The following is a 25,614-nucleotide window of genomic DNA, read 5'->3' on the forward strand; positions in this document are numbered from 1 at the left end:
GAGAAAGCTATCCATCCCATAGTGCTGGTCATCCCATGGTTGCAAGACCATTCTCCCCAATTCAACTGGTCTTCAATGGAATCATCACAATGGGGTCCGACCTGCCATGACAGATGCTTGAAAAAGGTAACCCCATTGCCATGCTTGGCCACTACTAATGCTCTCCCTGGTCTACTGCCGCAGTATGCGTCATTCCATGATGTATTTTCTAAACAAGCAGTTGATGTGCTTCCACCACACAGACCATTTGACTATACAATTAACCTGAAGCTGGACACAGAGCCACCCAGAGGAAGAATTTATCCACTCTCATTATCGGAGATCGAGGCCATGTCGGCCTACATTCAAGAAAATCTATAGAAAGGATTCATTAGACCATCTAAGTCACTGGCAGGAGCAGGATTCTTTTTTGTCAGCAAGAATGGTGGATCCCTTCACCCTTACATTGACTATAAAGCTCTGAACGAAATAACCATCAAGCATCAATATCCTTTACCATTAATTTCAGAGTTGTTTGATCGGCTCTGTTATGAATCTGTTGCTGAAGACTCCTGATGGGGAAGGAGTTAGCAACCTGTTATGCAACGGCTCCTGAGGAAGGAGGAGTTAGCAATCTGTTATGAACTGGCTCCTGTAGAGGGAGGAGTTAGCAATCTTTTATGCTCTACTCCTCAAGAAGGGAGGAGTTAGCAATCTGTTATGAGCGGAGTGCTTGGAGAGGACACTCAGCTGTAGAGGAAGGTAGATAGGTGGATGCTTGGGCCGATGGCAGATGACTGCGCCCCCAGGAGGATATCCTGAGAGGGACCACCAGCTAGGCTTGAGTATGGAGACAGACACAGATAGTTATTTTATTAGACAGGTTAGTAGAACCACCAGAGATGGCAGTAGTGAGCTGATATGCTCGGCAGGGCTGAAGTCCCTCAGGAACTGGAACAGCGATCCCAGGGTTGCTGAGCTGTAGAGAAACTATAGATAGACAGGGTATGCTGTGTTCATAGCCAGAACTAGATGACAAAACTCACATAAGGTCTTAAGGAAGCTCAGTAGCTGGAAAGGGTTAGGCCCTCGAGGAGCAAGTACCTGGTTCCAGGGAAAGCTCTGAGAGAGCGATGGTAACTCACAAATGTCTGTATCTGCGATAGCTTCCAGGCAGAAGAGAATCTTCAGAGTGTTCAGGAACATGGGCCCTCAAGGAGCGAGTACCGGTTTCTATCTGCAATCTGAAATAAAGAAAAGAGAGAGCGAGGCCCCCAAGGAGCAGGTACCCCTGGTAAATCCGAGGAGGCAGAGTAGCTTGGGAGAAAAGCAGAAGCAATCCCCTTGCTAACTCGATTCGTTAGCGAATACTGAGACCTTTTATACTGGAAGCGGATGAAGTCATCCCAGGGGAATGCCCTCGAGGTTCGCGCCCTTGCTGGTACATCAATCAGCGTGCGTGCGCGCGCCTTACGTCATCAGGTGGATCTGCAGCATCGTGCCGGTCCGGGGACGCCGGAGGGAGACGGCAAGAAGACGCCGCGGCAGCTAACCGTCCATCAGACCCGGAGGGAGTCATCACAGAGGTAAAGAGGGCGGAGTGAGGGCGTCGAGCAGCGACAGACGCAACAGGCTCCAAGTTGCAAAGATCTTCACAAAGTTAGATTTAAAGGGCACTTACAACCTTGTCCGCATTCGTCAAAGGGATGAGTGGATAATGGCCTTTAATACTCGTGATGGCCACTTCAAATATTTAGTGATGCCATTTGACCTGTGTAACGCCCCAGCCGTTTTTCAAAATATGATGAACGACATCCTGCCAGACTTGCTATACCAGTGTGTGGTCGTATACTTGGATGACATCCTCATCTTTTTCAGTGATGTCCAGAGCCATCAAGCAGATATCATCAAATTCTTGCAGAGGCTGCGGGATAATCGTCTATACGCCAAGCGCGAGAAGTGTGCATTCCACCAGGAATCTGTTCTCTTTCTAGGATACATTGTGTCCAATAAAGGCTTCCAAATGGAGCCCCAGAAGACAAAAAGCATACAAGACTGGCCTCAGCCTACCGGTATTAAAGCTCTCCGTCGCTTCCTTGGCTTCACTAATTATTGCATATTCATCAAGAATTACTCGACCTTAAAAGTGCCACTTACTGCTATGACTAAAAAAGGAACCAACCCATCACAGTGGTCTCCAGATGCCATCTCTGCCTTTCAAGCTCTCAAGGAGGTATTCCTCAAGAAATCTTGTTTACGTCATCCTGACCCTCGTCGGCCATACATCGTCGAGGTCGATGCCTCTGATGTTGGCGTAGGGGCCATGCTCAGTCAGCACCAGGGTACGCATACACTTCATCCCTACTCATTTTTCTCAAGACGCTTTTTGCAAGCCGAGAGACATTATGGCATCAGCGACAAAGAGTTGTTCGCTATCAAGCTTGCATTCGAGGAATGGCGTCCCTGGCTAGAAGGTGCTCAACACCAGATAACAGGGTTTACTGATCACAAGAACCTGGAATATTTACATCATGCACAGAGACTCAACCATCGCCAAGCTCGATGGTCATTGTTCTTCAACCGATTTGATTTCTTGCTCAAATACCGTCCTGCTGATAAAAACGTCCGGGCAGACGCCCTCTCATGCTCCTTTATACCGGAAGATGTCCCTGATGCACCCTGTCACATCATCAACCCAGAGAAGATAGTTCTGGTTGCTACCCATTCTGTTCCAGTGGGTAAAACAGTGGTTCCTCAAAATCTTCAGAAGAAACTTCTGAACTGGGCTCATGACTCCCAGTTAGCTGGACATCCAGGACAGGCCCGTACAAGTGCCACCCTTCAAAGCTTTTATTGTCAGTCTATAAAAAAGGATGTCCAAGTGTACGTTGAATCCAGGCTACCTGCGCCAAAAGCCTCCTGTCGCTCGTCCTCGGGGTCTCCTATAGCCATTACCAGTTCCAGACGAACCATGGATGCACATCGCGACCGATTTGGTTGTTGATTTGCCACCTTCAAGTGGGAACAATACTATATGAGTCTCAGTGGACCGCTTCTCAAAAATGGTGCACTTTGTGGCTTTACCCGGACTACCATCTGCCCCAGAACTTGCCAAACTGTTCATACAGCATATATTCTGCCTGCACGGGATGCCTAAGCACATCGTTTCTGACAGAGGTGTTCAATTCATTGCCAAGTTCTGGAGGGCGCTGTGTCATAAATTTGACATTGCATTAGACCTGACATCAGCATATCACCCCCAATCAAATGGGCATACAGAGAGAATGAATCAGACTCTCAAACAGTTCATTCGTGCCCATGTCAACACTAGGCAGACTGATTGGGCAGAACATTTACCCTGGGCTGAGTTCGCCCTGAACTCTCATCCTTTTTCTGCCACTGGATCCACTCCATTCCTGATTGTATATGGTCACCAACCATTGCCACCACTTCCAATACCTTTGTCAGGTACATCAACAGTGGCTCAGGCTACAGCTGAAGAGATTCACCAACTCTGGACTCAAACCAAGGACCTTCTGCAAAAAGCAGGACAACAGGACAAAAAGCAATACAACGCTCATCACAGAGCAGTATCTCAGTTTGAGCTAGAAGACAAGGTATGGCTCAGTACCAAGTACCTCTGCCTCAAGCTGCCTTCAGTCAGATTTGCTCCATGCTACATTGGACCCTTCTCTGTCCTTCGCCGCCTATGTCCCTTGACCTACAGCCTGAAATTACCATATTCCATGAAAATACACAATGCTTTCCACGTTTCACTGCTGAAGCCTCTCATCCTCTCAGAATTCTCTCACAAGACCCAAGATCCACAGCCTCTGGATGCTGAGGAGCACATCACATACAAAGTGGATGACATCTTGGACGTATGTAATAGAGGAAAGCATTGGGAATACCTAATTTCATGGGAAGGATACGGCCCAGAAGAAAATAGCTGGGAACCTGGACAAAGACATGTTACATTGTTTCCATCTAACTCACCCAAGGAAACCGAAACCCCCTGGGAGGGGCCCTAAGAAGGGGGTACTGTTGCGCCCGGTTGCAGATGGCTGCGACCTTTGCTGCTCACCTCAATTTGCCCAGTAGCTCTGATTTTGGCTAAAATGGCTGCCTCTGCACGCCAATCTCCCTGGCGTTCCCAGGACGGCGTGGGCGATTCCGGTCGCCATCTTGAATCTGGTGTGTTCTAGGGCATGCGCGTGTGCCTGCCTCCTTCTTATGCACGTCATGGCGGGAATCTCGGGGGCGTCCCCTCCGCATGACATCACTGCCTACGTGTATTTAAGCCTTTTGGACTTTCCTACTGACAAGTTAGCAAGGATTCCATCTTGCTCAATTCCTTTTCTCTGTGACGCTTCGCCTCGCTGTTCCTGCGTTCCAGACTGAGTGACTCAGGTACCCGCTCCTCGGGGGCCTTGCTGCATTCAGGGCTATCCGCACCTCGGAGAGCATTATCTGCCTGTCTCACCTTCTCCAGATAAGTGAGTTCCTCTCGCTGCTTCCTCGGATGACCCTTCATTGTTCCTACTTCGGGTCTCCGCTGTTGCTACTATGAATTCTCTACTGTAACATCATAGAATGAGTACATTACTGCTTCCATCTTGCTATGTGGATCCTCTGTTTACCCCGCTCTGTGGACCACTACCGGATCCACGCTGTCTTGAGCCAAGTTGCCAACATATATCTCCAGCCTACCCCGCGCTGCAGACCACTACCAGAGCTACCTCACACAAGGTCTACCAAGAAGCAAGTATTCCCCGGGTTACCCCGCTCTTCAGACCACTACCGGAGAATCCAGCCCAGGTCTTCCTATGTTGCGACCGTCGCTGCCAGATGTCTCACCACGCCCACCTTACCTCTTTAGTGACTCCCTCTTTGCCTGTTGGAAGTTTGGCTCCCGCTGTGTCATTGCCATTCCCTGCTGGCGTCCCCGGACCAGCTGGACACTGCACTCTGCCACGTTCCCAGCAGCCTAAGGTCGCGCGCGTGGCGCAGCCCCGATTCAATTACCAGTAGTGGCGTGAACCTCAGGGGCGTCCCCCTGAGGTGACGTCATCCTCACCGGATATTTAAGGTCTCTGAAATCGCTAATGAATCGAGTTAGCAAGGGCTTTCCTCCAGGTATCGGTGGATGGGATTCGCTCTCCACATACCTTGCTACTCTGCTTCCTCGGACTTACCAGGGGAACCCGCTCCTCGGGGGCCTCGCTTTCTCTTTTGCTTTCAGATTGCAGTCTGGAACCAGTACTTGCTCCTCGAGGGCCCACGTTCCCGGACTTGCTACTGAATACTTCTGCCAGGAAGTCATCGCTACCTACACCACCAGTGAGTTACCATCTCTCTCTCAGAGCGTTCCCTGGAACCAGGTACTCGCTCCTTGAGGGCCTACTTCATTCCAGCTCCTGGACTGCTTCTAACAGACTATTGCGTGAGTGTTATCATCAAGGTTCTGTTCCTGAACTCTGCATACCCTGCCTACTCACTATATTCAGTTTCTCTACAGCTCAGTTATCCATGATCACTGTTCCAGTATCTGAGGGACTACAGCCCAGCCTGGCACTTCCAGCTTACTACTGCCACCTCTGGTGGTTCCATAAACTGTTTAATAAAAGAACTAGTGTGTGTCTGTCTCCATACTCTGAGCCTGACAGGTGGTCCCTCTCGGGATCTTCCCCTGGGGCGTGGTCATCTGCCACCGGCCCAAGGATCCACCCACAACTACCACGAACACTAGCATCCTACTCCAGGACTGAGTTTGCAAACCCACTCCTTGGGTTTCTCTTTGCTGTATAATAAATATTCTCTGACTCCTGTGTCCATCACTGCTGAGACCCCGCCTGTCGTACAGAGTCCCCAGAGGGCTCCTCCCTGTGGATGGAGTCAGGTCTCTCCATGACCCAAGGGCCCACAAACCAAGTTCAAACACAACACATATGAAGGCTCATGTTGCCATATCCCAGCCTTGGCTCTGATTCAGCTGGAAGGAGAAAGGAGCAGGAAGTAACTTTCTACTAAAAAAAATGAAAAACAAAAGATATAAGGGCCCAACCTATGAAGCCTGCCACACATATCACTCTATGGTTAGTCACTGGAAACTCCTACTAATGACTCTACAATGTACTGCTTCATAGTGCTATTGCTAATTTTTTATGAACCTGCAATTCCTCTTTCTCCCTAGGGATAAAAGTACAGACAGCACATGCCTTCATTTTTCCATAGTTCTCCATTTGCCTTTAACTCACTTTATTCATAATCAAAACCAAAAAGATTTTATTCTAAGAAATGGTCAACAAGAAAATTGCAGGTGAAACATTTTACAGGACTAACTTAATACATTTGTGACTATCTTTTGAGAGCTATGCTCCTTTTATCAGGGCAGTGCAAAACGAAGCTCAAAAACTGGCCTCAATTGTATTAAAATAGCCCAGGGAAAAGGCATAAAGGCGAATTTTAAAAGCCCTATGCATGCCAAAGCCAGTTGGGCCAGTGCTAGCTGTGCGTATTTTAAAAACCGAACAAGTATGCGCACAAAAACGTTTTAGCAAAAAAAGGGTGGAGCATAGAGGTTCCTAGATTTTTCAATGAAATCTGTGCGTATTTACACACACAAGTGCACACCAGGGTCCCCTACTGTGTAACTTTACTTCTGCTATGGATGGCATGTAAGTCCTGAAACAAAAAAAACTAAAGAGGTTAGTGCGGTTTGCAGTGTTGAGGCTAGCAACGTAAAAGGTAGGCTAGTTAACTAGGCAGTTTAGGGAAGTCCTATCTTTTACCTGAGCGAAATGGGAACAAACTGGGGAAATTGGAAATTCCATTGGTGCACGTATCTACTAAAATCCCCCTATTTATGCGGCAGAGGTGGCATTTGCGCACACATGCACGCATCCATATAAAATCGTGTGTACATGTATGTGCGTACTGCCAATTGTATACCATGTGCACATATACACGCGTATGTTATAATATGGCCGCATCCTTTAGTGCAAGCCAGTATACGTGTGTACATGTGCACCCACATGGCTCTTTCAAAGTTACGATCCTTGTTTTATGGTTTACTTTTATTTCTACATATCCATGTGGAGCAAGATGGCAACCAGAATACTTTGTTCCAGGAATAATCACAAAGACAAAATAATTTGCAACATTTTTTTATTCATCCTCTCCACAAAAAAATCCCCTCCTTAGTTTGTAAACTTGATATTTCTAAGACAGTGCACGTGAATCAGAAAACAGGTGAAGACAAATAGCTTTTATTAAAGGTGAAGCTGCTAACAGTGACAAGTCTCCCAACAACAGGTAATGACAGAAATTTACAATCTCAAAAAATAAAATAATTTTCAGAAAAAAAAGAGATAAAAATTGGTATGGGTACCCTGCTGTAAATAATGTTATAGGAACATTTTGCTGTAAAAACTGATAATTTTTCTGAAACATCTTTACCCCCAATTGTTGAACAAAGACGACATTCCATATATCTGTGCTATGAAGTAAATACAGTATATATAATGCCTAAAAATTGTGCAAGATATTCATATGTGCTCATATTCCCATAAAAATGTGGTTCAGCACTAGCAAATTATTTGCATAACATAACTGGATTTTTTAAAAATCCAATGTACTGTAGTTTTTGTTGACAAAACTTGAATTATTTTAAGGAAGGTTTTTAATACATGTATTAGAGAAGTACAGTAGTTGACATTTTATTTTGGTTAATATTGATAACTGATTCATCAATAATTTTCTTCCATTCTGTGCCTATGAGAAACAAATCCTTCATGGACTAAGCCTTTTTTTTTTTATATACCCTTCACAGAACCTCAGAAAAAGTGGAATTCTTGCAGCTATTAACATGAACAGCATTCAGTGCACAAACGTTGCCAGAAAATCACTACAAGCCAATATAGAAAATTGAATCGTGTGTGATACCTGAAATATCAAGCAGCTAATGGGCATGGCTCCATTTGGTTCATCTGCGATATTTTCTTGTGCATTTTTTGTAATTTTCAGTCTTTGGACACTAACCAAACAATACTATCTTTATGAGCCAAGCCACTAGTTGACAATATTTATCTGTTTATTTGATTTATATTCCACCTTTCAAACACTTCAAAGCGGAATACATTCAGGTACTGTAGTTATCTGTTTAAAAAGTTAAGTTTTCATCTCTCAGTCTGCAGTATAGATATCAGCCCAGGAAGTTGCATTTTCTTTCCAAATAGCATTATCCCTTTACATATTGTATTCTCTGGCATTGAGCCATCTTACGGTCATCTTTTTTATACTGGGATGCAAACAAACTGACTTCATGATGTGCATGAAAAACACCAGTTTAAATCGAAAACTATTATTGTTGTTTACTTGCCTATAGCGACGTAACTTCATTTTTAGCTCTATTCTGGATTAGTGTGTATTCCCTAAAATGTAGTCTTGAGAACTAGTGATCTTTTTTAGTAAGCTGGTCAAACTTGAATTGGGACAAACTAATCAAAGTATGTGGGCCTTCATGTTGATGTCAGTTCTCATTTAGCACAGTTTATTTTGCTTTCAAACTACCACCATAGTCATGGCCCCATTTCCTAGGAGTTTTGTTGAATCTACAATATTAGCCATAGTCCATTATGAAAATGAATGCAAGATCTGTGCATGAAAATTCCAACAATACACAAATCCGGCAAAAAAAACAAAAAATACTTAGGGGCATAGTTATGGTTACGTTAAGGCTGTAACAACCATTCATAGAAAATTAACAAAAGGGCCCATAGTCATGCAGGTAGATGGATTGTCCAGAATCATGTATGTCTCTTGCATACATGACTGTTAATATTTAAAGCTCTCAAGAAGGAGATTTGGCGTTGAAATAATGCTACAGTATCTTAATTTCCCAGTGAAATACACTGGAGTGGGCAGGTGAGAATTGCTTAAGGGAGGAAGTTGGAAAATGGTCAACTGGTTTGGCCAGCCTTCCTCCAACAAGGAAGAATTGACAACTGTTTCATATACTTTGCATTCCAGACACCACTTGTAATACTTTTGCATCTTTGCATCTTCTTTATATCAGCCTTCAATAGGCAGGACATCAGGCAGTAATACAGTATCAGCTGATGGTACTTCTTCAACACCTTCCAGAGCATGCCTCGTACAAACTAATGCACAGCTCTGAATGTTGTTAATATTAAAATCAAAGGAAAAACAAGCAGCAACGTCTATTCATATACAAGCAACCAGAACCAAGAGCTTGCATATCACAATCCAAAATCTTTTAAGAATGTACTAACGAATATGCTCTAGTTTTAGTCGGTTTTGTTCTTGAAATCCAACAGCCTTAGCCAGTTTTCATTAACAGAGGAGGACCTGTACGTTATTTAGTAAAAGAAACAAATATTTAATTTTTACAGATTAAAACAATTCACTGACTTGTTAAGCCATCACTTTCTACTGTATATCCTTCCAGAACATTTGTATGTAGACAAACTTGTAATTGTCTAGTTGTACTTTTTACAAACTCAAAATTCATACCAGTTTTGAAGCTATAATGTGAAGATTATTAAAGGCATTACAATTATGTTCCACAGCTTTATATTGAACCCTTCTTAGTAAAATGCTTGAATACAGTTTTTATTGTAGTCATGCCATTTCCTCTTTTAGGGCCTTCGGGGGTCAATTTTAAAAGTGTTTAGCCATCTAACTTTGGGGTTAGGTTGCTAAATTGACCCATCTGAAAATTTAGCCAGGCAGTCAAAAAGTGGGTGGGGTCAGGACAAGGTTAGGATGGGGGAAAGTTAGGAACCTAATGCTGATTTTCAATGCTAAGCACCTAACTTAGATGCCCATATTTAGGAAAACTAAATGCAGGCTTAACTCTGGCCAGACATATTTTGGCTGGCCAGATTTAAGAAAGTTTTCAGGCCCCGCGCTCATCCCCTGTCCCTCTATCCACTACCTTGCCCTGTGAACATCCCTCCCATCCAAGCAGTACCTCAAGATCATAGTATTCCCTCCTCCAGCTGTCTAATATTCATATAATCACCACCTCTCGTCTGATAGCTCTACGATCTCCTCCCTCCCACCCACTGAATCTTCAAAGGGAAAAAAAACCCTGATGGCATTGCCACCCTCTCTCTCTCAATCCCTGCCAATTTCTAGAATACACCCAACCTGCCTCCTACCCTCTAGAAACCCCAAAGCCCTAATGCCAAGCCAGTAGGAGGGCTCAGCATCACCTCCTACCTGGTGGTGATGGCCTGGTGACTAATGCTGCTCTGGGTGATGTTGCTAGAACAATGCTGGACATTAGGTTAGTCATACTGAGTCATTTAGCCAGCTCAGCATTAGGGTTTTGAGGGGTAGAAGGGATATTAGGGGTGCTCTTTAGATTGGGTAGGTGGGAGGGGATTGCTAAGGGATAGATTTTAAAAGGAGCACGCACACATCCATGTGCGTGCGGTTCCCAATGCGTGTACATTGATGTGCTGATTTTATAACATGCATGCAAGCACGTGCATGTTATAAAATCTTTTGGATGCGTGCACATGCACTCCAGATTTTAAAATCCGAACGCGCATGTGCTGGCTTGGGACAGGCATTCTTTTAACACTAGCAAGCTAAGTTGGGTATTGAAAAGCTTGAGTTCCCTATGTCTAGCCAGTTGTTTCAGTTAGATGGAAGGTAATTTTCAGTCAAAAATCTAACCAGCTAAGTCTAACTGAAAATCAGCCTTATTAGCTGGTGAAATGTTGGTTGGCTAAGCCAGACTCTGAACAATTTTTTGAAAACCGAATCCCTTATTCAATAGTTTTGGGGTTTTTTTTCCTATAGGCTCAGATTGGGAAGAAGTTCTTTTCTGAGTAAAGCCTTTAGAATTCCAATTATACTGGACAACATAATTAAATCTTTAAAAAAAATGTTATAGAGTACCTTCCCTTTGTGGGAGGAGTACATATTTGCAAAAACACAGCTCATCATGTGATCTCTCTCAGCAAGATATGTAATGAAGGACACATGTTTCTGCAGGGGGCCAAGAGCAACTACAGTGCTTGTTAATTAGCTGTACAATCCAATTTAGAAAAAGATCATGTCTACTGTAGCCAGAGGTAGGCAACCTCCAGTCCTTATGGACACCAATCAGCTCGGGTTTTCAGGATATCCCGAATGATTTAGATGTGCATACAATTTAAGCATTCGTATCTACCTTGTGTGTATTATTTGTGATATTCTGAAAACTTGAGCAGATTGGTGTCCGTTAGAACAGGAGGTTGCCTACCCCTGATTGTAGCTCATATGTTAATATAATTCTAGATGAATCTTTATAGCTCAGCCATTAATTTCAGCAAATGTATGAAAAGACAGGCTTTCTGACATCAGTGTCTCCACATAACACTGCCAAACCTTGTGAATCTGCTTTGTGAGGTTCTGCAGACTGGCAGATTAAAGAAGTAAAAACTAATGTGATTTTTCTGACCTGCCTCTAATACTATCTGTCTATCTACTATATCTAAATGTATGTATTAGAGGTGGGTCAAAAATCATAATAAACAATAGTGATCATATATCCCACTCATAATCTAGTTTTCTGGTTCTTAATCTATGCTTGTCATCCAATAAATTGCCCATCAGTAAATATTTGGATTATGGACTGGACTGAAGAATTACAATTCTTCAGACCATATATATATATATACCGTGTTTTATATATATAGATATATATAGATATATATATATATATATATATATATACATACATATATATATAAACCGGTACATACATATATTTTGAGGGGGATTTACACAATTTTAGCAAAAAATCAGTGCTTGAGTGAACTGTATAACTATATTTAACAGAAACAATAAACCATTGATACAAATAGAAAGACAAAATCAGTATAAAAGGCTTATACTTATAAAAATATTTTTAAGTAACAGTTTTCTCCTGAGGGTATTTACCACACATTGGATTCATAAATATTGCTCTGCATTGCAGCTTGATCACTTCAGTTCATAGTTCATCTCTTAAAGGAAGTGTAGATTGCTCAAGTCACTTGACATGGCTGCAGTGGTTGCCTCAGGATATGCTCCTTAGCTTGTTAGCATGATAAAGAACATAGCATCAATGCGTCTCCGAAAAATCTGGAGAAGATTCTTTTCTTCCACATATGGAAGATACAAGAGAAGAACCAATCAGCTAGCAAATGTGTATCACATAACTGGGACCTCGCTGGCCATTCACTGATTTTTCTGGACCCAATCCCAACTTTCTTCATTCTCTTGCCTGTTTTTTTCGGCTTCAATAATTTCTTTGTATCTCCTGCGAAAGAAGCCCATCTGGAAATTGAGAAAAAAAAAAGAGAATAATCTCATTAGACAGAACATAATGTTACAATGAACTGATAAACTTTCACTTTTAAGTTTCATTTGGAGGGGTTTGGGGGAGGGCGTTCTAGGACTGGCCAGATAAATTGTTGGTCCTGAGGTCTGAGCAGGATGTTTTTTTTTTAAAACACCTCTGACACTTAACCAGCTATGTTCAAAAAGACATAGCCGGTTAAGATGAAAGTTATCTGGCCATACATGCTCCAGGAGTCCTGCCCCTCCCATCAACTATTTTCAATCACATGGGGATGTGTTGTATGGTGCAGAAACAAGAATGTAGACTCCTAAACCATTCTATTTTATTGTCATGGTTACAATGCATCGGTATTTCAGGTCACGTGATAGATTGGTTTACTTCTTATCTAGCCGAAGTCAATCTGTTTCAATCGTTTCTAGCCAATGTCGTGGTGTACTATTGCTACTGGTATCCTACAAGGGGTTGGCTTTATCAGCCACCCTATTTAAAATGTATTTAGCCCCACTTTGTACCTTTAAGGTCCACACTTGGTCTGAATTATAAACTGTATGTAGATGACACACAGTTTGTGTATCTAAAATATCCAACATAGTAAGATATGCAAGATTTTTTATCCTCATGTCTTAGCTCTATTAGATCATGGTTGTCACATAATCGACTGCTTTTAAATTTGGGAAAAACTGAGATAGTTTTATTAAACTGTGTTCCTATGGTTGAAGCTCCGTTGAAATCTGTCTTTGGAGATGTGACTGTTACAGTTTCTCTGCAAATGAGAAAGCTAGGTGTTATTTTTGACAGTGAGCTTTAAATGAAGCCGAATATTCAGTCTATTATTAAATCCTCACTTTATAAAATCAGGATGCTTTGGAGACTCAAGTCTTTGTTACATGGTAGTGATTTTCGGATCGTGTTACAATCAGGGTCATTCATCAAATTGGGTTAGGGCCTCATCTGGGGCATTAGGGCCCTAAAGCCCGTGCTAACACCATAACGCATCCAATAAGGATAAGACCTGTGACCCACAGACGACAGCTGTGCAGCCCACAAGATTACCCCCTCACTCACATAGGGCATTAAGGAACCTAAAAAACAGAATTACAGCGGGCTTTGGTAGAATCAGACCTGTGATGCAGAGACACACACTATATCAAGTGACACAAGCACAAAAAGCCTTCTCTGTATTAGTTATGGAAGAAGCTCTTGCGAAAGAAATTGAAGTGATTTTCAAAAAGAGAGAAGAAACCCAATGCATACAGAAATGTCACCCCCCCAAATACAAACAAATGCAAAAGAAAATGGTGAACTGGATAACAAAATTCAACTAAATAAGACACAAAAGGAGTCCAAGAAAAGCTGTAACCTGAACGAGAAAAGCTGGAAAGCTATGAGCACAAATGCTCATAGTTTAGTCAATAAAATCCTAAAGCTGCAAGCCCTAATGGTAGAGGTGGACTTGGATATTGTTGCTGTCACAGAGACGTTGTTCATGGAATCTCATGATTGGGATACAGCAATACCGGGTTATAACTTGTTAAGGAAGGACAGAGAGGACAGGAAAGGGGGAGGAGTGGCTCTTTATGTCAGAAACAATATCCAAGCATCTGAACTGGAAGGGAGATGGGGCAAAGAAGAAGCACTATGGGCTTCTTCTTTGCCCCATCTTTATTGGAGTAGTTTACAGACCTCCAAATCATATGGAAGAGCTTGACAGAGATCTGGTTGAAGACATCCAAAAGATGGGAAAGAAGGGAGAAGCGGTGATTGTTGGAGATTTTCATCTGCCGGATATAGGCTGGAGAATCCCTTCAGCAGAATCTAACAATAGTAGAGACATAGTGGATGTTCTGCAAGGGGCTCTGTTCAAACAAATGGTAATGGAACCCACGAGGGAAGGAGATATACTCAATTTAGTGCTCACCAATGGAGATAATGTCTCTGATGTCCAGGTGGGTGCCCACCTCAGCACCAGTGATCATAAAACAGTATGGTTTCATATCACAAATAGGATACACGAAGACCCGAGTTTTGCAGTTCAAAAACACAAACATTGATGCAATGGGGAAGTATCTGGAAGAAGAACTAGAAGGATGGCAGAACAACGAAGATGTGAAACAACAATGGACCAAAATAAAAGGAGCAATTACAAAGGCAACTAATCTATATGTCAGAAAAGTATAGAAAAGCAAAAGAAAAATTAAACCTATATGGTTCTCAAAGGAGGTGGCTGACAAAATAAAAGCTAAAAATCAGCGTTCAAGAAATATAAAGGATCCCAAAAGGAGGAGCACAAGGAAGAATATCTGATGGAACTGAGGGAGATGAAGAAAGTAATCAAGATAGCAAAAAGTCAAGCAGAAGAAAGGATTGCCAAAGAGGTAAAGCGAGGTAACAAAACATTTTTCAGATACATCAGAGAAAGGAGAAAAGCTCCAAGTGGTATAGTGAAATTGAAAGGTGAAAAGGATCAAGGTGTGGAGAGAGACGAAGAAATGGCAGAAATATTAAATGAATACTTCAGTTCGGTGTTCACTAAAGAGGACCCTGGAGAAGGACCATCGCTAGTTAACAAGAAACTGGAGGGGAGTGGAGTAGATGTAACTCTGTTTACAGAAGAGAATGTATGGGAAGAGCTAGGAAAAATAAAAGTGGACAAGGCCATGGGACCTGATGAGGTCCATCCCAGGATACTGAGGGAGCTCAGAGATGTATTGGCGAGTCCACTGAGTGACCTGTTCAACAGATGCCTAGAAACGGGAATGGTACCGAGTGATTGGAGAAGAGTGGTGGTGGTCCCACTTCACAAGAGTGGGAGCAGAGAGGAGGCTGAAAACTACAGACCGGTTAGCCTCACCTCAGTGGTGGGAAAGGTAATGGAGTCACTGCTGAAAGAAAGAATAGTGATCTATCTACAGTCGGAAGAACTGCTGGACCAGAGGCAGCATGGATTCGCCAGGGGAAGGTCCTGTCAGACAAATCTGATTGTCTTTTTTGACTGGGTGACTAGGGAATTGGATAGAGGAAGAGCGCTCAATGTCTGTTTTGGTTATTGTTGTTTGGGTGGACACTCTGGCAGCTGACCACGCCCACGGGGGGCAGTCCCGAGAGGGACTAGAGTGTCAGGCTAGACTCTGGACACACAAACACAGATTTGAATCTTTTATTAAACAGTTTTGGAAACCACCAGAGGTGGCAGTAGTGAGTAGAAGATGTTGAGCCCAGCTGGGCAGGTCTCCCACAGACTGCTGGAACAGCGAGTTCTCTGCTAGGCAGTGGTAGCAGTAACAGAGATTCCACTAGATGACAGGTCTGGCATCGGAACAGAGGGCAGGCCCTCGAGGAGCGAGTACCTGGTTCCAGTGAAGCAGTACTGTGGAATAGATAGTAGTTGTACTCACAGATGGAAACTGTTAGTGAAGTCTTCCAAGTAGAACGGTTTGAAGATGCAGGCAGTGACTCAGGGAACATGGGCCCTTGAAGAGCGAGTACCGGTTTCCTGATAGCACCTTAAAGAAGCTGAAGAGGCCCCTGAGGAGCGGGTACCCCATTAGCAAACCCAGAAGGGTGTAAGAGTTCCAGATAGCGCTGGAGTGGCAGAGCAGCTTCGGTACGGAGAGCGAATTCCATCCATAGAGATACCGTTGCTAACTCAATGAGCTAGCAAATACTGTAGGCTTATATATCTGGGCAGTGTGACATTATATCAGGGGGACGCCCCTGATGTTCGGGCCAACATGAAAATAAAGATGAGGGCAGTGTGCACGCGCGTGCCCTAAGGTACCTTGAAGGAGCATGGCGGGAGGCAGCACCAAAGTCGGTCCAAGGACGTCGGAGAGGATGGCAAACAGATACCGTGGCAGCCAGTAGTCCGAGGTGAACGGGAGGAGCCGCAAGTATGAGAGGTAGGCGAGGCGAAGCCGTTGAAGACCGACGGTCGCAACAATGTCATCTACTTGGATTTCAGCAAAGCTTTTGATATGATCCCGCACAGGAGGCTTGTGAATAAAATGAGAAGCTTGGGAATGAGTGTCAAGATGGTGGCCTGGATTGCAAACTGACGGACAGAAGACAATGTGTGACGGTAAATGGAACTTACTCTGAAGAGAGAGCGGTGTTAAGCGGAGTGCCGCAAGGATCGGTGTTGGGACCGGTCCTGTTCAATATCTTTGTGAGCAACATTGAGGACGGGATAGAAGGTAAGGTTTGTCTTTTTGCGGATGATACTAAGATCTGCAACAGAGTGGACACGCCGGAAGGAGTGGAGAAAATGAGACATGACTTAAGGAAGCTGGAAGAGTGGTCGAAGATATGGCAGCTGAGATTCAATGCCAAGAAGTGCAGAGTCATGCATATGGGGAGTAGAAATCCGAAAGAATTGTATTTGATGGGAGATGAAGGACTGATGTGCACAGAGCAGGAGAGAGACCTTGGGGTGATAGTGTCTAATGATCTGAAGTCGGCAAAACAATGTGACAAGGCGATAGCTAAAGCCAGAAGAATGCCGGGCTGCATAGAGAGAGAAATATTTAGTAAGAGAAAGGAAGTGATGATCCCCTTGTACAGGGCCTTGTTGAGGCCCCACCTGGAGTACTGTGTTCAGTTCTGGAGACCGCATCTCCAAAGGGACAGAGACAGGATGGAGGCGGTCCAGAGAAGGGCAACCAAAAAGGTGGATGGTCTTCATAAAATGACTTATGAGGAGACAATTAAACCTAAATATGTACACCCTGGAGGAGAGGAGTAGCAGAGGAGATATGATACAGACTTTCAGATATCTGAAAGGTTTTAGTGATTCATGGTCAACATCAAACCTTTTACAATGGAAAAAAATTAATAGAACTAGGGGTCACTATTTGAAGCTCCAGGGAGGAAGACTCAGAACCAATGTCAGAAAGTATTTCTTCCTGGAGAAGTGGTGGATGCCTGGAATGCCCTTCCGGAGGAAGTGGTGAAGACTAAAACTGTGAAAGATTTCAAAGCGGCATGGGATAAACACTGTGGATCTATAAAGGCTAGAGGATGGGAATGAAGAGTAGAGCCATGGCGGTGGCTTGCTGGAATGTTTACTACCTGGTGATTACTACCCTTACTCAAAAAAAATCCCTTGCACGGTTAATGCAACCCCAACATTGCTTTCTGCTTCATCGGCAAAGGGAAATGTGGGAAAGAGGATTTGCATTCAGATAACAACCCAAAAGGACTGAACTACACAATGGGCCAGATTTTATAACATGCACGCGGGCATAGATTTGTTCGCGCAACCCGGCGCGAACAAATCTACACCTGATTTTATAACATGCGTGCGCAGCCGCACACGTTATAAAATCCAGGGTCGGCGCGCGCAAGGGGGTGCCCAATTGTGCAACTTGTGCGCGCCGAGCCAAGCAGCCTTCCTCTGTTCTCTCTGAGGCCGCTCCAAAATCAGAGCGGCCTCAGAGGGAACTTTCCTTCTGGCCCCCTGCACCTTCCCCTCCCTTCCCCTATCTAACCCGCTCCCCAGCCCTAACTAAACCCCCCCCTGACCTTTGTCGAAGAAGTTACGCCTGCCTCCGAGCAGGCATAAGTTGCACGCGCCGGCTCTCCATCCCCTGGCCCAGTGGCTGTTCTGGAGGCCTCGGTCCCACCCCCGGAATGCCCATTTTTTCAAGGCCCAAGACTTGCTTGGCGCATGCAAGGAGAGGTAGGGGGTTTTCGGGGGTTACGCACGTATCTTACGCGCATAATCCTTTGAAAATCTACCCCAATCTGGGTAAATAAATAAACGTGGGGGTAGCTTGCTTATTACGGCGGTTACTACCCTAAACCAATTAAACCTGATACATCACTCGAAATCATATACAACATTGCTCTCTGCTTCTACAGCAGGGGGAAAAAAGTAGAAAACAGGATTTACATTCAGGCAACAACCAACAAGGACTGAAATTTGCAATCTGGGTAAACAATCGTGGGGGTAGCTGCTTATTACGGCGGTTATACCCTAAACCAATTAAGCCTGATACATCACTTTGAAAGCATATACAGCGTTGCTATCTGCTTCAACGGTAGGGAGAAGTGAGGAAACAGGATTTGCATTCAAACATCATCCAACAAGGCATCAATCTGTGCAGTCTGGGAGAACAAGCATCGGGGTAGCTTGCTTGATGCGGCGGTTACAACCCTTAAACATAAGCCTTATGCTCACCTTTGATGCAACTCCAACATTACTCTCTGCATCAATGACAGGAAATGGCAGGACATTTGAATCAAACAGTTACCAACAACAGCCCTGAAGTTGGTGGTTGGTGAAATAGATAAGTATGGGAAAATAAGAATCGATGCTTGCTGGGCAGACTAGATGGGCCAATTGGTCTTTTTCTGCCGTCATTTCTATGTTTCTATAATAATGCATCGAGAGATGTGTATACAAGTTTTCAAAATTTAGTCTAAAGGGAGAAGTTCGGGTGGCATTTATGAAAATGAGGGGTGTTTAATGTTACGTGTGATAGTGTAATGCATGCTATCGCATGATTTTACACCGGAAATTACTACACTTTTTTTCCTGCTGTTATGCTGTGCGTTATGCCCGAAATGGGCAGGAAGGGAGAGAGAGAGGAGAGTGAGGGAAGAGACAGAGAGCCTCTGGGGGGCACACTTATTGGTCAACTTTTTATACCACTATAGGAGGGGCAACTAGTAACTTGGGGTGAGGTTTTGGTGGTGGCCTAGGTTTTGGGGGCCAGTTTTATATGCATAGTCAGAGGTACGAACAGCACAGTAGACATTAGTGAAGATTTGATGTGATTTGCAGTACTGTGCTGTTCGTACCTCTGACTATGCATGTAAAACTGCCCCCCAAAACCTAGGCACCACCAAAACCTCACCCCGAGTTACTAGTTTCCCCTCTTATAGTGGTGTAAATCGTTTACTTATTTGAGAGCCTTATAAGGAGGTTTGCGCTCTCTCTCTCTCTCTCTCATAAAAGCATTGGAGTATCTGAAAAATTATCCTAACCACACCCCTTTTTATTTATTTTTTTAATCACAGGTGCTATTCCAGTGAAATTTATAGAAAAATGATGAATCTAGGTCTATGTTATTAATGAGCATTGATTATTGCAACTCTTTATTGCTGGGTCTATCTGTGGCTTTATTACAAGTCCTGCAGATTCTACTGAATTCAGCTGCCAGATTACTTACAGATACTGGCTGTTTTGAACACATTACACCGGTGTTGAAAAATTTACATTGGCTTCCAATCAAATGGTGCATAAAATACAAGGTTGCCTTACTGATACACAAATTGATTACAAATAATGAATTTGAACTATGCATTAGTACTATATCCCTGGTTGTGCCTTGCTGTCCTGCAAGAAAATATTTTTAAAGTACCTTCATATAGAGCAGTGCATTTAGTTGTTGCTCATGAGTGTGCATTCTGAATCACTGAACCAGCCTTCTGGAACTCTCTACCTGCAAATTTACATTTGCTAACACAATCAGCTTCCTTCAAATAAACTCTTAAAACCTTTTTATTCAAAAGTGCATTCGGTGAAGACACAATTTGAAGTAGGCTAATTGTAGTCTTTACATATTTAGTGGTGGAAGCATGCAAAGCAAGCTTTTTGCTAACTGTATTCCTTCTGGGCAGCATATGATCTTACTGTCATTTTTATAAAGCAAATTTTGTATTTGGTTTTATTGTTCTGCTTTTATTAATTTCCTTTTTATTTTCTTTGTGATGTTTAGGTTTGTATTATATTTTTAATGTTTGTTACATTTGTACTTTTATTTTTTTTAATTATTTATATATGTTTTAGCTATAATCCACTGTGATTTTATGGAATATGCAGAATATAAGTTTTTTGAAATAAAAATAAATCTACTATGTGTCCCCATATAAAAGATGGATCTTATCGGGTACATTTTCAGTCATTATATGGTATATTCTTGCCTTGATCAAGGCATCTATTTTTGTGTTTATCCTGACGGCTATCATAGATCGCCTACCTCTTTGCTTTTATGGTATATCCTTTACACTATATATCAGGGAAACATTTGCTGATGTTTCCCTCTCCTAAAATTATTCACCTGCAGGAAACCCGTAACCATTTTTTTCCATGGCTGTCTCGATATTGTGGAACTATATATTTCTAGTTTTTGGAGAATAAACTATCTAACATGTAGGAAGAGGGTTAAGGTGTTATTTAAATATCTAAATTAAAAGCCTGAGAGAAAAATAAACATTTTATCCAAAAGTTAGATTACATGGGCATGTTTTTATGCCCTGCACACAGATAAGGTGACTTTCAAAGACTTACATGGGGTTGTGTGCCTAAAATTATCATATACACACATAGTGCCGGATTTTAGCTTTAGGCGCATAGAGGGGGTTACACGCGCCGGGCCTATTTTATAACACATTACACTGGTGTGTATGTGTAATGTGCCCGGCAATGCACATAAAGCCCAGGGGCTTTAAAAAAGGGGCGGTTTAGGGATGGAGTGGTCCAGGATGGGGCGGGGCCAGAGGCAAATGGCCACTGTGCCGGGGGATCGGGTGCCAGCGTGCGCAACCTGTGCCTGCCCGGAAGCAGGCGCAGAAGGTAAAATAAAATTTTGGGGGGATTTAGGATAGAGCTGGGGGGGGGGGGTTAGGTTAGGGGAAGGGGTGGGAAGGTTAGATTAGGGGGAAGGGAAGTTCCCTCTGAGGCCGCTTCGAAATCAGAGCGGCCTGGGAGGGAACGTGTGAAGGCTGCGGGCATCAGAACACGCAGGGTGCACAATGACCCCCGATTTTAAAACATGCGCGCACATGTTACAAAATCGGGCGTCCATGTGCGCGCGCCGGGTAATGCACACACATGTACGCCCACGCGTACCTTTGAAAATCTACCCTATTATGTACCATGTACATGCATATATACTATTTTATAAATCTGAGAGTATGCATGCACTTGCAGTTTGGCACATAAATAGGGGCATTCCAAGGTAGTATTCAGAAGTATGCATGCAAGTGGCTATTTTGTAAATAGTAGATATATGTACATTACCACACTTATCTGTACAATTCTGCACCTGGTATCTAACTCATGCAATTGAAATTGGACTTATCTTTTGTCTGCGGTTTTTGGGTGGAAGGTCCGGGTGAGCTGGTGGGAGTTTTGCTGAAGGGTCTGGGTGAACTGGAGAAGGTATCGGTGAACTAGAGATTCCAAGTACGTATGTAAATAAATATTTTGAGGAGCAGAGCCCATGTACACTTTATAAAACACCTGCCTCTGTGTTTAAACCTGGCTTATTATACATTTAAAATATAAGCGAATATTTTTATAAAATGGGTAGAGAAAATATGCACGTTCCTGCATTACAAAATATGCACATTCACTGAACCATACCTGCATACTTTTGAGCCAGAACTACATGGTATTTTATAAATTGTGTGGCTACCATTATGCAGTTTATAAAATAACTAGCCGTTAAGCCCGTAACAACGGGCTACATTTAAAAACATTTTTCGGTCTATTTCCTTCCCACTCCCTCCCACCTCTATTCTCCCTCCCACTCCCTCTCACCTCCCCCCTCTAGTCTCCCTCCCACTCCCTCTCACCTCCCTCCTCTAGTCTCCCTCCCTCTCACCTTCCCCCCTCCCCTCCCTCTCACCTTCCCCCTCCCCTCCCTCTCTCCTCCCTCCCCTCAGTCACTCCCCCCTTCCCCTCAGTCACTCCCCCCCTCACTCTCTCCTTCCCTCCCCCCTCCCCTCAGTCACTCCCCCTCTCTCAATCCCCTCCCCTTTCAGCTCATCTTCAGACGGAAGATCTCCGGGGGGGTCCCTCCCTCGCGCATGCGCCACTGCTGTTCCTCGCCGCCGCTGCTCTTCACAGCGCCATTTTTTTTTCAGGCATGCTCCACTCTGACCGACGTGCTCGCCCGCGCATGCGCGGTAGGGCTGCTCTCTACTGCGCATTTGCGACACGTCGGTCAGAGCTCCTTTATCTAGTAGATAGCATAAATCTTCATATACCCATTTATGTGTACAAATGGTATACCACAGACAGTTTTTAAAGTTGGGCTCAGAAGATTCAATTTGTCATGATTTATGTTTTTTTCTTTATTTGGCATAATTTTGTATTTCTTTTTGTAATCCACTTAGAATTTGAATACAGCAGAAGTATTCTAAAATACAAATAAAATAATGTATTTGCATCATAACATTTATTTATTTATTTAAAATATCTATAGCTTGCCTAGGCAACATGTTCTAGGAGGGGTATAATTCTTAATCTACTCAGAAAGTCACTCATATAACAAAACATTAATAAACTTCAATATACATCAAGAGCAATATTTGTCCATCTGTTAATTAAAAATTAGTACAGAAAAGAGCACAAGGCTAAATAAGGTTACACACACTGTACTTTGCATTTATCCTGACTCCTAATATAACTGATGGAAGATGAACTAAGGAAAGCAAGAGCAGTCGACATTTCTTGCAGGGTATACTTTTTAACTTTCCTTTTACATTAATACTTTCCTTTTGTCAGTTGCCATACTTATGGTGCTCATGTGCAGGTAGGATCTCTGCTGACAATGTGGCCAATCTGAACAAAATATGCAGGCATGGTCTGCTCTTAGCCAATAAGGAGATGGCATCTTCCCCACTCATTCCAGAATCTAAGCTATAGGCTACTGAACAAACTTTACCTCTGTCTGACTCACTTCACAATGTTTTCTCACACATCATCATAATGCTCTAAGCCTAAAAGATCTCAAGGTGAGAAACCAGTAGAGAATGCTCAGCACATCACCAAGACAACTAAAATATATGATACTGAAGGTTCCTTGGCAAGTATGTTTATTTTTAATCTCTCAGAATATACTTTCCTTATGTTAGAATACACATGAATTTCTTTTCTGATGAAGAGGAAGGGTGTGGTGGTAGTGGGGAAGGTGAAGAGTAATAATTTAAATGGTTTGCAGAGGAGAATTTGATACAGAAATGCCTGATTCTAATTTATTGCAGTGAACAACAGTGATGTGAACACTGAAATATTTGTGTTCCTGATCTGGGAACACAAGCAATTCACTACCTATTTAAATCATTTCCATATAGTCTGCAGTATCTCCTACTTGAATACAATATTCCCAAGGGGAGGGAAAAAAAGAAGGTAAAATATGTCATGATCCACACAATCTACAACCAAGTTATGCCTTCTTTGTTCTAAGTAAAAAGTTCATCTCAGCTTCAAAACAGGTATCATTGATTGCAGTTACATTACTGTTTGTTCACATTTCCCTCTCTAAAATAAATCTCTTTGAAATTGTAACAGTAGTAAGGGAGCTACAAAATAATAAATTAAGATACCATGTAAAAATGTGCTCTGAAAGAGCTGCTCCATATTGTATATTGCCATACCTTGATTATTAATTGACATTTTAACCAAGCATAAACTGAATTTAGCATGGTCAGAATAAAGGATTTGGCTGCTCCCAGAACCACTTTCAGAGTCACATTCATTGATGTAAATTACATTATGTTAACCTGTTGGAGCAAAGACACAGGACTTCCAATATGTCACATTTAGAAAGACCCCCTGACAAATCTACTTTATCAGTTATTCTGATGCATTCAATGTAACTTACCGTTCCTTTCTAATGTTAAAATACCACAGTTCTATGTGAACCGATATGATATACTCCATGAATGTCGGTATAAAAAAAAGAGTTAAATAAATAAATATATACATTTGATTTTTTTTTCCCCCACATTCCACAATCTTTTAGATGATGATACACAGTACAATCCTTGGGTACATTAGGTTGCACTTTTCCCCTACAATTCTGGAACAAAATCTGCAGTTGCTCTGCCCCATACAGCTCAATCCTGTCACTCTTCATCTCCCTCACCCACAGTGGCATTGCTTCATGGGGGAAAGGTGGTAAGGGTTGGTAAGTGCCCTCCCACCTTTGCCACTTCAGTTAAAGTCACCCCACCATCCTCTTTCATGGTCTGGCACAGAGTGTAGACAGCATGAGAGCAGCGCCAACAACCCATTGCTTCTAACCTGCTGCTCCTACTGCTGTCACAGCAGAGAGACAAAAAAAAAAGGAGCAGCCTGAAGGTTTTTATTTATTTATTTTTTTTTGGCTGTATGCTCTGTGGTCAAAACGCTTAGCTCTGCCTCAACTACTTAGGGAAAAGCCTCTCAATTATTTTTGTATCAGGGCACACTTTCAAGTTTGCTTGATCCTTGTGGCACACCAAACCAAATTTTATGTCACAAATTTTCATAGCCGCTGGTCACTCTTCATGTGACAGTGAAATTTTATTTATGTATTTATCATCATTTATTAAATGCTTTAACGATAAATATTTATCGCCCAAAGCGATTTACAAAAAAATGCCAGGAAATGTACTACACTGAACAGCATTACCTTCCTTCCTCAAAGCATTCTTTTTCTCTCTAAACCCAACCTCCCTCAAAATCCAATTCCAATCTCCTTCTCTCCAACACCAAGTGTTCCCTTTAAGGATTGGTTTGCTGTGTGCAAACATTTTTACATGTGAGCAAAAATGTTTGGTTACAATATCCTGTGAGCACTACTTTCTTTGATGCAAAATGCCTATCACTTTTATGCTCACAGCAATTCAATCCTTAAAGGGAACATAGACTAAGTCCATCCCTTGCTTAAAATAATTGCCTAATATATAGAAACACAGTGAAAATAAAATGTGTTTGAAAAAATATTTTCAGCAATAACATTAAAAACTGCTTTCTGCATGCAGGTGAAACTAATAAAGAACAAACCTTGTTAAAATAGAAATGAAGAAGGGATGACAATAATGCCGTAAAAGCCAGTGATGAGAACTACCATCATTTTCACAGCAAGAATTAACATTACCCAAGATAGACCCTCACCAAAACAAGATAGAAATTCCATAAAGTATAAATAAAAATTGTGCCAAATAAAACTGAGCTGGAAACCAAAAGCCCAACTGTATTATGCACTGCAACAATGGAAAAACAGAAACATCATCATTCCTTACAAAATAACAAGCATTAATATCACAACCATAATAAACCACTCGCTAGCAGAAGGATGGATCCCAACTAGGGCAAAGCAAGCCATCATTAAACCAAGCAATTATCAACCAATATCCAACCTGCCTTTCATCGCTAAAGTCTTAGAAAAAGCTGTGTTACACAATTAGATAACCACCTAGGAGACAATAAACTAAACGCAAACCAATTCAAATTCAGAAAAAACTCGCTCAACAGAAACCCTACTCATTTCCTTAAC

At 42.7% G+C, this 25,614-nt stretch overlaps 1 protein-coding gene across 1 annotated transcript in view; it reads right to left on the reverse strand.

Annotated features, from left to right (window-relative positions):
- Positions 1-7,129: 7,129 nt before the first annotated feature.
- Positions 7,130-25,614, reverse strand: part of ITGA9 (integrin subunit alpha 9) — an 855,720-nt gene continuing 837,235 nt past the window's right edge. The window contains exon 28 of the mRNA XM_029589807.1: positions 7,130-12,315. Within this exon, the coding sequence (XP_029445667.1) occupies positions 12,217-12,315 (99 nt within the window). The 3' untranslated portion in view covers positions 7,130-12,216. The remainder of the gene's footprint in view (positions 12,316-25,614) is intronic.

Source organism: Rhinatrema bivittatum, chromosome 2 (assembly GCF_901001135.1).
Source record: "Rhinatrema bivittatum chromosome 2, aRhiBiv1.1, whole genome shotgun sequence".
Lineage (NCBI taxonomy): Eukaryota > Metazoa > Chordata > Amphibia > Gymnophiona > Rhinatrematidae > Rhinatrema > Rhinatrema bivittatum.